We start from the raw sequence: 16,060 nt of genomic DNA, 5'->3' as shown, positions 1-16,060 counted from the left end.
CCCATGCACCTACTACAGTTCCTATACCCCCCTGCACCTACTACAGCCCATATCCCTACACGCACACACTGCAGCTACTATCCACACACACAGACAAACTGCAGCCCACACAGTAGAGCCTATATTATCCATACAAACACACTCTACAGCCCTAGTATGCCGTAGATGCCTACTACAACCCCTATCCCACACACATACAACAGTCCTTATCACAGACACTGCAACACAACCAGCTGTCTCAACCCACATACTACATACTTCACACTCAAATCCACCATGAGCCTCACTTTATGCACACAGGTAGCACCCCCACACATGGAAAACCACATGCAGCCTCCCTAGGGACAGTTATCACAAGCAGCATCCCCACCATTGCAATACCGCATACAGCCTCCTTACACACACACACAGACATACACATGCAATAATTACAACCATCTATATAGCATAAACATATTCTGCAGCGCAGTACAATAGGTAAAAGAAGACAAATAATTCTAACACAATGCGTTGACATAAAGGAACACATCACAAGCAGCATCCCACACACTGAACCCCACAAGACGCCTACAAACATGTATTTGGAGGCTACTTGTATGGACTTGTATGATTGAAAATAAATGTGGGGGATGCTGCTTGTGGATTCACCACCAAACACAGGGGAAAAAGCTTTGCAACAGAAGGGGGCCCTTGGTCTCCCATTGACCGAGGGCCTGTGAGTTGTCAGTCCGCCCTTGTAGGCATCTAAATGTCTGTTTAGAAAACTGTTTGCAGCACTGATTTCCAGCAGATGAGAGGGAGAGGGGGTGATGAGAGGGAGAGGCGGGTGATGAGCGTGAGAGGCGGGTGATGGTGAGAGGGGGTGATGGTGAGTGGGAGAGGCAGGTGATAGTGAGCGGGAGAGGGGGTGATGGTGATGGGGTGATGGTGACTGGGGGTGATGGTGACAGAGGATGATGGTGACAGGGAGAGGGGGAGGTGATGGTGTGGGTGGGTGATGGTGAGAGGGAGTTGATGTTGAGGGAGGGGGTTGATGGTGAGGGTGGGTGATGTGAGGGTGAGGGGGGTGATGTGAGGGTGAGGGGGCAGATGTAAGAGGGAGGGGGCTTGTAACGGAGCTCCTGTACTCCAACCGAGTACCTCCGTTGATGAATGCTCCTAGTGCTTCCCGAGGGCCGGCCTTAGGGGTGTGCGAGCTGTGCGGCCACACAGGGCGCCATGGAGCAGGGGGCGCCCTGCGGCCGCACAGCTCACACATGGCAGAAATAAAAAAATTTAAAAAATGTGGCGGAGGCGGGGCTTAGCGTACGGCGGGGGCGGAGCTAAAATGCCGTCTAATTACTGCAGGGGAAGCAGGAAGGAGTCCCTTCTTCCCCCAACAACCAGAATGCAGGAGCTGCACTGCCTGTCTGCCTCCACAAGGAACAGAGGTAACTATGTGATTGTCTGCTTGTGTGTGTCTGTGTGTTTGACTGTCTGCCTGTGTGTGTGACTGTCTGCCAGTGTTTGTGACTGTCTGTGTGTGTGACTGTGTGTGTGTGACTGTCTGTGTGTGTGACTGTGTGTGTGTGTGTGACTGTCTGCCTGTGTGTATGACTGTCTGTGTGTGTGACTGTCTGCCTGTGTGTGACTGTCTGTGTGTGTGACTGTGTGTGTGTGTGACTGTGTGTGTGTGTGACTGCCTGTGTGTGTGACTGTGTGTGTGTGTGACTGTCTGTGTGTGTGTGACTTTCTGTGTGTCTGACTGTCTGCCTGTGTGTGTGTCTGTCTGTGTGTGTGACTGTCTGCCTGTGTGTGTGTGTGACTGTCTGTGTGTGTGACGGTCTGTGTGTTTGTGTCTGTGTGTGTGACTGTCTGCCTGTGTGTGTGTGGCTGTCTGCCTGTGTGTGGCTGTCTGCCTGTGTGTGTGTGTGTGACTGACTGTCTGCCTGTGTGTGACTGTCTGCCTGTGTGACTGTCTGTGTGTGGCTGTCTGCCTGTGTGTGTGTGTGTGTGTGTGTTTGACTGACTGGGCAGACTAGATGGGCCAAATGGTTCTTATCTGCTGTCACATTCTATGTCTGTGTGTTTGTGTGTGGCTGTCTGTGTATGACTGCCTGCATGTGTTTGTGTGTGTGCGTGTGTCAGGGTGTGTGGGAAGGGGGAAGGAGGGAGGGAAGGAGTGAGGGGGGAAGGAGTGGGGGAGGGGGGACGGAAAGGGGGGCGCTGTGAAGATTTTTCTCACAGGGCGCCTAAAGGCCTAAGGCCGGCCCTGTCTCCAAGCACTTCTACAGACACCATAAGCACTACAGACCGAACCTCTCTTCCTTCAGCGAGTAAAGCTGTAACAAGCTATTAAAAGAGCTTAGTGATGATAGCTAGGGGAGTATGTAGAGTATAGCAATCCCCCAGTGTAAATGCCTTTTCCCCCAATCATGAGACGAGGCTCTATGTTAAGGGTCAAAACAGGAACTCAGCAGTCTGAGGGTTTATTGTCTTATATGCAAGTTTTACATACAAAGTACCACCCACATGGTCTTGTGGAACAGCCAATCAAACACGTATAATACAGTTAAACACTCCCATTCATTCCCACAAAATCCTCCCCTGCCAGTGATATAAATACTGTACACAATGGGTTAATGTAATTATCACAGGCAGGAAAATATAGTTTTGACACATTTACTATAACTTTAAAAATATACATCCAATCTCCATAAAAGTTGCATACTATTAATCAGCACACTTCAAATATAAACATACCCACAAATCATTCAATTCCCTCCAGTGGTTAAGATGTTAGCTGGATGTCCTTTTTGACCGACCGCAAGCATGCTTTCCTGCTCAAAACAGTTCCTGTCACGACTAGTAATGTGGTCCAGCACGCAGAAAGTATGTAAACATATACATAAGTAAGAAAAGGAAAATAATAGGAAAGAGCGTAAACCGGTCCTTAGAATGGCCGGACTAATACGCTAGAGACAGAGAATGGTCAAAGGGAAAGCCAAGGTCAAGGAAGCCAGAAAATACTCAATACCGATAAACAAGCCAAGTCAGGGAAACCAGAGATCAGAATAACCAGGGAAACGCCAAGGATCAGGATACCAGGAAATCAGAAACACGAGAATAGCACTTTCAGGAAACCAGGAAACTGAAACCACGACATGGCAAAGTAATGGGGAAAGCTAGGGGTTTAAATACCCCTCTCTAGGCTATGATTGGTCAGAGGGCGACCTCTGACCCCAAAACGTGCGTGTGCGTTGACGTCGTGACGTCACGCACACGTTGGTATAATTCTCGGGGGCGGGGCTGGTAATAGACGCGACCACGCGGTCGGCGCCATCTTGGATCCGGGCGCGATGCCCGGAAGAACTATGTGCGCGGTTCCCGGCTCGCCGACGAGCAGGTAAGCTCGTGTAGTCGGAGCGGTCGTGCCGGTCGGGCACGACCGTGAGGCTCGGCGGGCCGGCGACCGCAACAGTACCCCCCACTCGAAGACCGCGCACCGGGCGGGAAGGACCCGGCTTAAGAGGAAAGCGGTTGTGAAACGACCGGATAAGACGGGGCGCATGGACCCGGTCAGCAGGAACCCAACAACGTTCCTCGGGACCATAACCCTTCCAGTCAACGAGATAGGACAAGACACCTCTGGATAATTTGGAGTCCATGATAGAATGGACTTCGTATTCTTCTTGATCACCCACTACCAAGGGCGGAGGAGGAGTGGATACCCTGGTGTAGCGATTGCAAGTAAGGGGCTTGAGCAGAGACACATGGAAAGTATTCGCTATTCTCATATGAGCCGGTAGTGCCAAAGAATAGGTCACTGGATTAATACGTTGGGTAACTCGAAAGGGACCAATGTACCGAGGGGCAAATTTCATGGATGGGACCTTAAGCTTGATATGTCTCGTGGAGAGCCACACCCTGTCACCTGGAAGATAGACAGGATTAGCGCCCCGTTTCTTGTCAGCTTGGACCTTTGCTCGGAATGAGGCTTTTTGCAGAGCTGAATGGACGGAATCCCAGGTATCATGAATCGATTCTAAACGGGTGTCCAAAGCGGGGATTTCTGTGTCTGAGAATGCAGAAGGTAAAACAGCGGGGTGATAACCCTGATTAACAAAGAATGGACTGTGATTAGAAGATTCATGAGTGGCGTTGTTTCTGGCGAACTCAGCCATGGGTAAGAGCTCATACCAGTTAGATTGATTGGCATTTATAAAGCAACGTAAATAGGCTTCTAAAGACTGATTCGCCCTCTCTGCTGCTCCATTTGTTTGAGGGTGATATGCTGATGAAAAGGAGAGTTCGATGCCCAATTGTTTGCAAAAGGAACGCCAAAACCTAGAAACAAACTGGGTACCTCTGTCAGATACTATGTTTTTGGGTACACCGTGCAACCGAAAGATCTCTCTCAAGAATATTTGAACAAGATCTTGAGCAGATGGTAATTTCTTAAGTGGGACGAAATGTGCCATCTTCGTGAATCTATCAATAACCATAAGGACTGTATTAAACCCGTTTGAACTGGGTAGATCCACAATGAAATCCATGGCCAAGTGGGTCCAGGGGGCACTAGGTATGGGCAGTGGTTGTAACAGTCCAGGAGGTGACCTAGGAGGAACTTTAGAAACTGCACATATTTGACATGCCCCAACATAATCTTTGATGTCGTTTCTGAGAGCAGGCCACCAAAATCTCCTGGAGACGGCTGAGAGAGTTTTATGGACTCCAGGATGGCCCGCTGTGAGGTTGTCATGGAACAAATCTAGTATCTTCTTTTGAAACTGAGGTGACACATACAGTTTGTCCGGAGGTTTTCCCACAGGTGCCTGAGTTTGATCTGCTATTATGGCACAGAAGAGTGGAGAAGACACTTCGGAGACAGTAGTGGCAATGAGGCATTCAGGAGGTACAATAGGATATATCTCCTGTTCTGGTACTTCATCTGTCTCAAACTGCCGAGAAAGTGCATCTGCCTTGATGTTTTTAGTACCAGGCCGGTACGTAATTACGAAATTGAATCGGGAGAGGAACAATGACCACCTAGCCTGACGAGAGGACAGTCTCTTAGCGTCCCCAATATAAGCCAAATTCTTATGATCAGTAAAGATCAAAAGTGGCTCTTTGGAACCTTCTAAGAGATGCCTCCATTCCTTAAGGGCAAGTACAATGGCCAAAAGTTCCCTATTCCCTATGTCGTAATTCCTCTCTGCAGGTGTGAGTTTGCGAGAGTAAAATCCACAGGGATGTAAAGGCGTATCAGGACTTTCTCTTTGAGACAGAATGGCTCCAACTCCTGTTTCTGATGCATCCACCTCTAGGATAAATGGTTTGGATGGATCAGGATGGGTCAGGACAGGTGCTGAGGAAAATAAAGATTTTAACCGTTCAAATGCCTCTCTTGCTTCTTTGGGCCAAGATATACAATTTGTTCCTTTTTTTGTTAAATTGGTTATAGGGGAAATCACGGAGGAAAATCCCCTTATGAATTTGCGGTAGTAATTCGCAAAACCTATAAAGCGTTGAGTAGCTTTAAGGCCCTTGGGTAATGGCCACTGTAAGACTGCCTCCAGTTTACGAGGATCCATCTGGAAACCAGACGGAGATATAACGTATCCAAGGAATTGTATCTCCGTTTGGTCAAACTGGCATTTCTCCAGTTTACAGTAAAGGCCGTTTTGTAACAGGGTTTTCAGTACAATTCTCACATGTTCGTGATGTGTCTCTAGGTCTGGGGAATAGATGAGAATGTCGTCCAAATACACTAGAACGAACATGTGAAGGTACTCTCTTAGGACATCGTTAATAAAATCCTGGAATACCGCTGGAGCGTTACATAATCCAAACGGCATAACCAGGTATTCGTAATGTCCCATTCTTGTGTTAAATGCGGTCTTCCATTCGTGACCGTCCTTAATCCTAACTAGATTGTATGCACTTCGGAGATCGAGCTTGGTAAAGACTCGAGCTCCCTTCAATCTGTCAAATAGTTCTGATATAAGGGGAATAGGGTAGGCGTTTTTAATGGTAATCCTATTCAAACCCCTATAATCAATACAAGGGCGTAGGTCTCCTTCTTTTTTAGAGACAAAGAAGAATCCAGCCCCGGCTGGTGAGGAGGACCTACGGATATGACCCTTTCTGAGAGCCTCCTTAATGTATTCCTCTAAACAAAGATTTTCCTGGGGGGACAAGGCATAGATTCCTCCCTTGGGAGGCATAGTCCCTGGTAATAAGTTTATGGTACAGTCATAAGGTCTATGAGGAGGTAACCCTTCTGACTGGACCTTGTTAAATACCTCTTTCAAATCCATATACTGTTGTGGAATTTGTGTGGTCAAGGGAGGTGTAACAGGAACATTAATGGTGCCAATAGGTTGTGGGATTTGTTTAAAGCAGACATCTTTGCATCTCTCACCCCAACTCACAATCTCTCCTTCAATCCAATCCAAACGCGGATTGTGTTTAAGGAGCCAAGGGAAACCGAGTATTATCGGAACTGTAGGTGAAGAGATAATTTGAAAGGTCATTTCTTCAGAATGGAGAACACCCACTGAAACAGTGATTGGCAGAGTTTCGTGTGTGATGAAAGGCTGGGTAAGAGGTCTCCCATCAATGGCCTCGACTGCTATAGGTTTCTCTTTATGTCTTAAGGGCAGGAGATGTCTTGCAGAGAATTCCTTGTCTAGGAAATTCTCCGCTGCCCCAGAGTCAATCATAGCCTCACATTGAATAGTAGTGTTCTCGAAAGATAAGGTTACTTTGATAAGGAAACGGTTCTTAGTCAATTTAGGGGACATATACATCACACCTAAGGTCGGTCCCCGTACGTGCCTTAGGTGTGCAAGTTTTCCGGCCGAACCGGGCATGATGACCTTAGATGCCCTTTCTTGCCACAATACATACATAACCCCTCGTTACGTCTGTGTTGTCTCTCTGCCTCAGTGAGTTTAGCACTACCCAATTGCATGGGTTCTGGTTCTGGAAGAGGCGTCTGGCTACTCACCACTGGGTTAGAGAAACGAGGAGCTATGGACAAATTAGAGCGTCTGTTACGTTGTTTGTTTTTCTCTCTCTCTCTGAGCCGGTTGTCAATGTTTATCATGTAGGCAATAAACTCATTTAGACTAACCGGAAGGTCTCTAGCTGCAGTCTCATCTTGTATATTCTCAGCTAAACCTTCAGAGAAAGCAGCCACCAGACCGCTATTGGTCCAATCAACCTCAGACGCTAATGTCCTGAACTCTATAGCATAATCGGCTACAGAACGACTGCCTTGCTTGATTCGCATAAGGGCTTTGGCAGCGTTCTTCTCCCTGCCTTTCGGTTCAAATGTAGCTTTAAAAGCCGTAAGAAAAGTATTGTAATCACGAGCTACTGCATCACCACTTTCCCATAAGGGGTTAGCCCAGGTCAAAGCTTTTCCAGTTAATTGGTTCATCAGATAGCCTATTTTAGATCTATCTGTTGGGAATGAACCTGGAGAGGCCTCAAAGTGGTATTCAATTTGGTTTAAAAAACCTCTGAATTCCTTAGAATCACCTCCATAGCGTGGGGGCGGTGACAAGGTTATGGACGGTGGTTTATGTGGTACGGGAACCACTACAGGTGGCGGAACCACAGGTGGTACCGGAGGGACCTCTAAATAGGCAGTCCTCTGGAGCAAGGTCTGAAATGCCTGGGCAAATTGGTCTAACCTGTGGTCCATATCCTCCACCCTACTCTCACATGCGATCATATGCTTGCATAGTTCTGCAGGATCCATGGCCATGTCGTAATGTCACGACTAGTAATGTGGTACAGCACGCAGAAAGTATGTAAACATATACATAAGTAAGAAAAGGAAAATAATAGGAAAGAGCGTAAACCGGTCCTTAGAATGGCCGGACTAATACGCTAGAGACAGAGAATGGTCAAAGGGAAAGCCAAGGTCAAGGAAGCCAGAAAATACTCAATACCGATAAACAAGCCAAGTCAGGGAAACCAGAGATCAGAATAACCAGGGAAACGCCAAGGATCAGGATACCAGGAAATCAGAAACACGAGAATAGCACTTTCAGGAAACCAGGAAACTGAAACCACGACATGGCAAAGTAATGGGGAAAGCTAGGGGTTTAAATACCCCTCTCTAGGCTATGATTGGTCAGAGGGCGACCTCTGACCCCAAAACGTGCGTGTGCGTTGACGTCGTGACGTCACGCACACGTTGGTATAATTCTCGGGGGCGGGGCTGGTAATAGACGCGACCACGCGGTCGGCGCCATCTTGGATCCGGGCGCGATGCCCGGAAGAACTATGTGCGCGGTTCCCGGCTCGCCGACGAGCAGGTAAGCTCGTGTAGTCGGAGCGGTCGTGCCGGTCGGGCACGACCGTGAGGCTCGGCGGGCCGGCGACCGCAACAGTTCCAGAGAATCAGGCTGTGCGGCCGGTCTATTTCCCATGTTAAAGTTAGTTCAAACAGACGAACGACAACCATGTGAATTGTCGAATGAACTGTCGAACGGCTTTCGAATTGTCGAACGGCATTCGAATTGTCGAATGCATTAGTTCCAGGGAAGGTAAAACTTCAGCGGTGTTGGTGCCATTTTGTGGCCAATTTTAGTTCCATGAATTTGACGGCACACACCGCCGACCGCGTTCGACTAAATAAAGATGGCCGCCGCCACGTGTTCGACTGCACGAACGGAGGCCACCCAGCAGTCGGCAATTAGCCTGGGAGGTAAATTAGCTGCACACTTCCACTTCTGTGTGGTCCGCCTGTGCAGTACTTGGTACAGTAAGCCCCATTTACCGAACCAAATAGGAAAATTACATGTACAAAATAGTTTAACAGTCTGGGGACACTGGGGACACAGTTTTAAAGGGACATTGTCACAAAAGGTCTTCATATGCCCATGTACTGTTTTAAAGGGCCATACACCACAGGGCCATAATCACAGGGCAAGAGGCTGGCAAGCAGGCCTCTCCAGGACCAAGTGGCAAAGGGCACTTCGTCACAGGGGTGATGTTGAGGGAGGTGGTTGATGGTGAGGGGGGTTGGTGGTGAGGGAGGGTGATGCTGAGGGAGGGGGTGATGGTGAGGGGTGAAGCTCAGAGTGGTGAGGGGGTGATAGTGAGGGGGTAAAAGTGATTGAGGGGGTTGATGGTAAGGGGGGTGGTTATGGTGAGGGGGTGATGAGGGGGGTGATGCTGAGGAAGGAGGGTGATCATGATGGGGGTGATGGGGTGATGCTGAGGAAGGGGGTTGATGGTGAAGGGGGTGATGCTGAGGCAGGGGGTGATGGTGAGGGGGGTAATGCTGAGGGAGGGGGTAATGCTGAGGTTGGTGAGGGGGTGTGGTAGTGAGGGGGTGATGCTGAGGGTGGTGAGGGGGGTGATGCTGAGGGGAGGTGATAGTGAGGGGTTGATGCTGAGGGTGGTGAGTGGGGGTGATGCTGAGGGAGGGGGGTGATGTGAGAAAGAGGGGGGTCTGATGTGGAGAGGGGGGAGACAACTTACCCTTTCTTCCCTGGTGGTCCAATGTGGGCTGCCTGGTAGTCCAGTGGGCTCCCTGGTGGTCTGGTGGCTATTGCTTCCGGTCTGCAGCTCTGCAGAGCTGCAGACCATGTAATCTTGCAAGACCATCAGAGCGTTGCTGTGGTAACCCACGGCAATGCTCTGATTGCCCAGTTTTCATGAGACACATGGTCTGCAGCTCTGCTCACTGCGGAGCTGCCGACCAGTGTCTGTGGTGGCTCTCCGGGCAGCCAGGAGGGGCCTCGCACCCGGCGGCATACCGGGCACACCGCTGGGCACCCTCCTGGTGTCAGGTCCTCAGTCACTGACCGAGGACCCGACACAGCCTGCCCTCAGGTGGTTTAAGCGACCGCGAGGCCCAAGCCAGCGCGAGGCCTTAGAGAGCCGCCTCTGACCTTGATGATGATTTTGATTAGGGGGAGCAATGTGATTATGTGTATTTGATCTCAACTAAAAAGTATGACTTTTTTTTTTTTTGTTTTTCCGATGAACTATTTCACTTTATTAGTGGAATATTCAAATGTATGCATTTGTCAGATGAATATATTCTCATGTAGCTATTCAAGTCTATTATAGGAAATGCTATTTGGAGTCATTCTTTATAAATATTTTGATTTAATAAAGGTTATGTTTACAGACTTTGATTTAGATCTAGCCCTTATTTTCATCTCATTGAATTTGACAGATAACATCTCTATGTTTTGTTGAAGCTAACTGGACAACTAGACTACATTCTCTTTCTCAGTCAATGGGTTCTCCCAATATGTTCAAGTTAATTAGTCTATGGCTACCATTAGGCAGACAAAAGTGTTGAGGATCCATCCAGTTTAAGCAGTACTAAGTAATAAGAAGTGTGACTTGAAGTGATGTGAAACCTGTCTTAAGAAATGTGCAGTCAAAGTAACCTTGATGGATGCCACATGAAAAGCATAAAGCATGGTGACTCAGGCATGGGTCCTTTAATTTATGTATGATTATTACATGTAAAGAAATTTTAAACCGATTAGTACATTTAATAATAGGTAAGAACTAGTTTAATATTGTATATCTGCAATAGGTGTCTTGGGTTTAGGGACACAAAATAACTAATGCCTTTTTAAACGGCTTTGTGCATAATTGTGCATTATCCCTATGATTATTTTTTTTTCAAAGTCCCCAAATCCCTTATGGGATCAGTTTGTCCCAAATGCCATATATATATATATTGATATATATATATATATATATATATTGATATACAGATATTCCTTATAAACCATAGCTTGATTTTAACAAGGTGAGAGATACAAAAAATGTAATTACTATTGAAATATAAATGTTGTTTGTTCCAACATAACATTGGTCCTTGTGCACATCCTTTAGATATTTTAGGGTTCTTAATTCAGGCTTCACTTCCCTAGGCTTAATGTGCTTAAAGTGGAGTGGCACTAACTTAATTTAGGGTTCGCTACAGCAAACCTAATATGCATATTTCCACAAATCTGCCTTAATACCGCTTATATGTCCAACTTACGTCATGTTTACATCCAACTTACACCCAGTAGTCAGCAATTACTATTGTTAAAATAAGATTGTGAACCCATTCTCTTTTACACAAGTAGTAGAAATAAAATGTATATCTCAACTTTGCGGGGTCACACGGCTAATACAAGTTTTGTATATGATGCAAAATATCATAACAATGATAATTACTTGATTCTGTTCTTAATTCTTCCACAGAAATCTGGATAACAAATGTGTGATGTTAGAAATCCTAGTAAGTATCTTAGAATGTGTTTAAGGAGCTTGTGTTTCAATTAACAGCAAATGGCAAAAAAAAAAAAAAACAAGTTGATATACCGAATGAAATATTCTACTACAGTGGCGATGGATTTGCTGAATCTGAGATATAAAAGAATGTGAGTTGTGTTACATTCCCACGGTTTGCTGGTATGGACTGTAGTATTCTGTACATTATCACTTAGTTTTTTTCTCATGGGGAAATAGGTATTTGAAATTGTTGTTTCAATATTTAATGTGCTACCCATAAATAATGTATATTTTATCCAAATAACAATTGGGATAAAGCATAGAGAAATAAAATGTTACTGCTACCAAAAGCTGCTATTCTTTACAAACAGTTTTATATAATTATTTGTGTTACTAAATATTGTAAAACTATCAATAATTCCTTCTGAAGTCTATGTAAATATCGAAATGCACTTTTGCAACTAGTAGATTTCTTATCAATGTGGCCTTTGTTAGGAAAGTATTACTAATTTGATTGTGACACAAACACAACAAATATTTCATGTGCATTTTTAAATATGTGACCATAACACTTTTGAATATATTGCAATGTATATTATGATATGTTCCTTGTTAGAGTTTGAAACTATTTTGGTGCATGTAAGGGAGTTGTGAAAGGCATTTTTGAGAGGGCATTACAAATATTTATTTTTAATAGGAACCAAATTTAAATTCTAAAAAGGTTCCTATAGACTAATATTTAGAAAACAAATAATAGTTTGACAAAATTATAGAGAAAACCAATATAGCCATATCTTACCAGCAACATTTTCTGATGGACAAATATATATCTATTGAAGTTAGATCTGCTCTGTTCAAACCTATGCCAACTAAATAGTGTCTAACTAAATAAGACACACAATTACATTATTTAAAATGATAAAAAAGAAAATGAAAACTGCTGTCTTTGGAGTTTGCTTATAGGTATTTATTAATTTATTTGTATAAATTGTAATTATTTGCTGCCCTTTTTACCAAATCAAATAAATTGTCTTACATAGTTTACATAGTTACATAGCTGAAAAGAGACTTGCGTCCATCAAGTTCAGCCTTCCTCACATATGCTTTTGCTGTTGATCCAAAAGAAGGCAAAAAACCTAGTCTGAAGCGCTTCCAATTTTGCAACAAACTAGGAAAAAAAAAATTCCTTCTTGACCCCAAAATAGCAGTCAGATGTCTCCTTGGATCAAGCAGCTATTACCCCACTAATTAGAAATTATATCCCTGTATGTTATGTTTTTGCAAGTATTTATCCAATTGCAGTTTAAACATCTGTATAGACTCTGACAAAACCACCTCTTCAGGCAAAGAATTCCATATCCTTATTGCTCTTACTGTAAAAAAACCTTTTCTTTGCCCTAGATGAAATCTCCTTTCTTCAAGCCTGAAGGTCACAGGTCCTTTTATATTATGAACTTTGGAATTATCTTTTCAAAATAGGTATTTATAGTTTTGCATTTTGTTGTTTTTAGAACAAAAGCATTTTCATAGAAACATGGAATCCAATGTCTCCATTGTGTCAGAATTTATTATTTTGGGATTAACAACTCGGCCAGAACTGGAACCTTTCATTTTTATTTCATTTTTGTTCATTTATACAGTTGCCTTAGCAGGTAATGTAATCATTCTTACTCTTATAAGTATTGACTCAGGCCTTAATACACCTATGTATTTTTTCCTGGGATTTCTATCATTTCTTGATATCTGCTGTACATCAGCTACTATACCAAAGATGCTTAACAGCTATATAGCTAATGCAAAAGGAATTTCATATTATGGATGTGCAGCTCAGCTTTTTTTCTTCACATGGTTTACTGGTGTAGAACTTCTACTTCTTACAGTTATGGCTTATGATCGGTATATTGCAATTGGTAACCCATTGAGGTATGCAACCATTATAAATCGGAGAGTCTGTATCATTGTAGCAATCACCATCTCAGTTATTGGCTGCTTTAATTCCACAGAACATACTTATTTTACATTCCGGCTTCCCTACTGTGCTGATAATAAAATAAATCATTTCTTTTGTGAAATAATGCCACTGCTAAAACTGGCATGTGCTGACACCTACATGAATGAGATTCTGGTTTTCACTGCCGATTTCATCCTTGGAATTTGCTGTTTCATTCTTATTTGCATTTCTTATGTCTTCATTATTAACACCATAATGAAAATACGTTCTGCTGAAGGCAAACGAAAGGCATTCTCCACATGTGCCTCTCATGTTACAATTGTGTCCATGTACTATGGTGCAGTCATATTCACGTACATACGACCAAGATCTAGCCTTACATTAGAGAAAGACAAGATAGTGTCTGCACTCTATGCAGTGATTACACCCACTCTAAATCCTATAATATACAGCCTTAGAAATGTGGAAGTTAAAGAATCCTTAAGAAAAGTAACCAAGAGGTTGTTGATTCACAGACGTCAAGCATCAGCAAAATAAGATCTGGTTGTTAATATTAATATTTGTGTAACTGATTTAATGAGCTTATTTTAAGAAGTCTACGGCTGAAATAATGGGTGTTGACCTTTTTTTTTTTTCCAAGAATTTTGCAAGTAAAAATACTAGTTGATGTATTATTGGTTGATGTATTTTTATTTTAATGAAATTGTGGAAAATTATATATACTTTCCTCCCAGTGCATGTTAGAGGAGACAGTAAATTAATCTGGCAATTTTTGTAAGCATTATTATGTTTTCCATGTTACATGCATAAGCTGTAAGGAGTCTAACACAAATAGACATATTGATTTTAAACACCTACTAGTCTGATCTAAATGTCTGTTTAGATTGTGTGCATTTGTAACAAAGACCGTTTTGGCACTTCTGCTGTGTTCATCCACGGAAACACTTTCTTTTTAGGCGTACCCATACATACAATATATTAATTTATAGGACAGCTAATTGTTTAACTTTTTTTGATTATAATAATTTGTATATAACTAGTACAACTGCAGAAAAATATTTTTACAAATCAATTAACCCCTTAGGACCAGACTGTTTTGGCCACTTTGTACATTAAGGACCAGGACATTAACACTTTTGTGGTGTTTGTGTTAAGCTGTAATTTTCCTCTATCTTATTTAATGTCCCCATACAAAAAAGTTTTCAGGACATACAATGGTTTGTATTATGTCATATAATTTACTTAAAAAAAAATAATAAAATATGGTGAAAAATTGAAATAAAAACATTTTTTTTTTTTACTTTTACTTGACAAATCTTTTACTCATCTACAAAAGCTAATGAAAATAGATTCAAAATGTTGTTTAAAAACACCCAGTGTTTACATGCTTTTTTGCTTTTTTTTTTCCTGCAAGTTATAGGGCTATAAGTACAAGTAGGAAATTGCTATTTTAAAATATATATTTTTAATATTTATCAATAGTGACATTGTAACACTGTTATCTGTCATAAATCTCTGATCACACCTCACATGCAGGGCCGCCATCAGGGGGTGACAACCATAACAGTTGTCACGGGCCCGGCGGCCCTGGGGGGCCCGGCGGCCCTTGGGGGCCTGGCAGCCCGGGCCCCACGTGTAGCGGCAGAACTGCCACCGGTGCACTTGCACCGGGGCCCGCACGCTGATGGGGCCCATCGGGTAGCCCATGCACTTAGGGCCACCCGATGAGCCCTGTATTTTCAGGGGCCTGGTCAGCGCTGTGGCCGTGTAATAGCCCGACCAGGCCCCTTAAAAAATAAAATAAAAAAAACAGCCGCAGCAAGTGCTGCTGGGAGGAAGTAGTCACTTCCTCCCAGCTCACTCCACGCGGGAGGAGAGTGCGCGCGCGGCAGTGAGGGAGAGCCAGCCGACTACTCCCATCAGCCCCAGCCACCCTCCTGCAAAGACAAGTTAAGAGACAGGAGGGTGGCTGGAAAATTAGCTTTGTGTGTGTGTGTCTGTATTTCTATGTATGTCTGTATGTCTGTCTGTATGCATGCATGCATGTATGTATGTCTGTCTCTATGTATGTCTATGTATGCATGTCTGTCTGTATGCATGCATGTATGTATGTATGTATGTATGTCTGTATGCATATATGTCTGTGTATGTATGTATGTATGTCTATGTATGTATGTATGTGAATCCATGTATGTCTGTGTATGTATGTCTGTCTGTATGTATGCCTATGTATATATGTCGTATGTATGTCTATGTATGTATGTGTGTCTGTGTATGTATGTATGTCTGCATGTATGTCTGTTTGTATGTATATGTATGTATGCATGCATGTATGTCTGTATGTATGTCTGTCTGTATGCATGCATGTATGTCTATGTCTGTATGTATGTCTGTATGTATGTCTGTATGTATGTCTGTATGTCTGTATGCATGCATGTATGTCTATGTCTGTATGTATGTCTGTATGTATGTCTGTATGTATGTCTGTATGTCTGACTGTATGTATGTCTGTATGCATGCATGTATGTCTATGTATGTATGTCTGTATGTCTGTATGTATGCATGCATGTATGTCTATGTATGTATGTCTGTATGCATGTATGTCTGTCTGTATGTATGTCTATATATGTATATATGCATGTCTGTATGTCATTATATATGTATATATGTATGTCTGTATGTCAGTATGAATGTATGTCTGCATATCATTATGAATGTATGTCCGTGTGTATGTGTGTATGGATGTCTGTATGTCTGTCTGTATGTATTTATGTATGCATGCATGTCTGTCTGTCTGCCTGTATGTATGTATGCATGCATGTATGTCTATGTATGTATGTCTGTCTATGTATGTCTGTA

General features: G+C 43.5%; 1 protein-coding gene across 1 annotated transcript; it reads left to right on the top strand.

Moving 5' to 3' along the window:
- Positions 1–12,784: 12,784 nt before the first annotated feature.
- On the top strand, positions 12,785–13,738 carry LOC134612087 (olfactory receptor 13G1-like). Its single transcript, XM_063456467.1, has one exon. It carries the CDS (start codon positions 12,785–12,787, stop codon positions 13,736–13,738), a length of 954 nt encoding a protein of 317 aa, XP_063312537.1.
- The last annotated feature ends 2,322 nt before the right edge of the window (positions 13,739–16,060 follow it).

The sequence above is a fragment of the Pelobates fuscus genome, chromosome 5 (assembly GCF_036172605.1).
Source record: "Pelobates fuscus isolate aPelFus1 chromosome 5, aPelFus1.pri, whole genome shotgun sequence".
Lineage (NCBI taxonomy): Eukaryota > Metazoa > Chordata > Amphibia > Anura > Pelobatidae > Pelobates > Pelobates fuscus.
The sequence above is the reverse complement of the archived record's forward strand: the minus strand, read 5'-3'. Positions and strand labels throughout refer to the sequence as shown.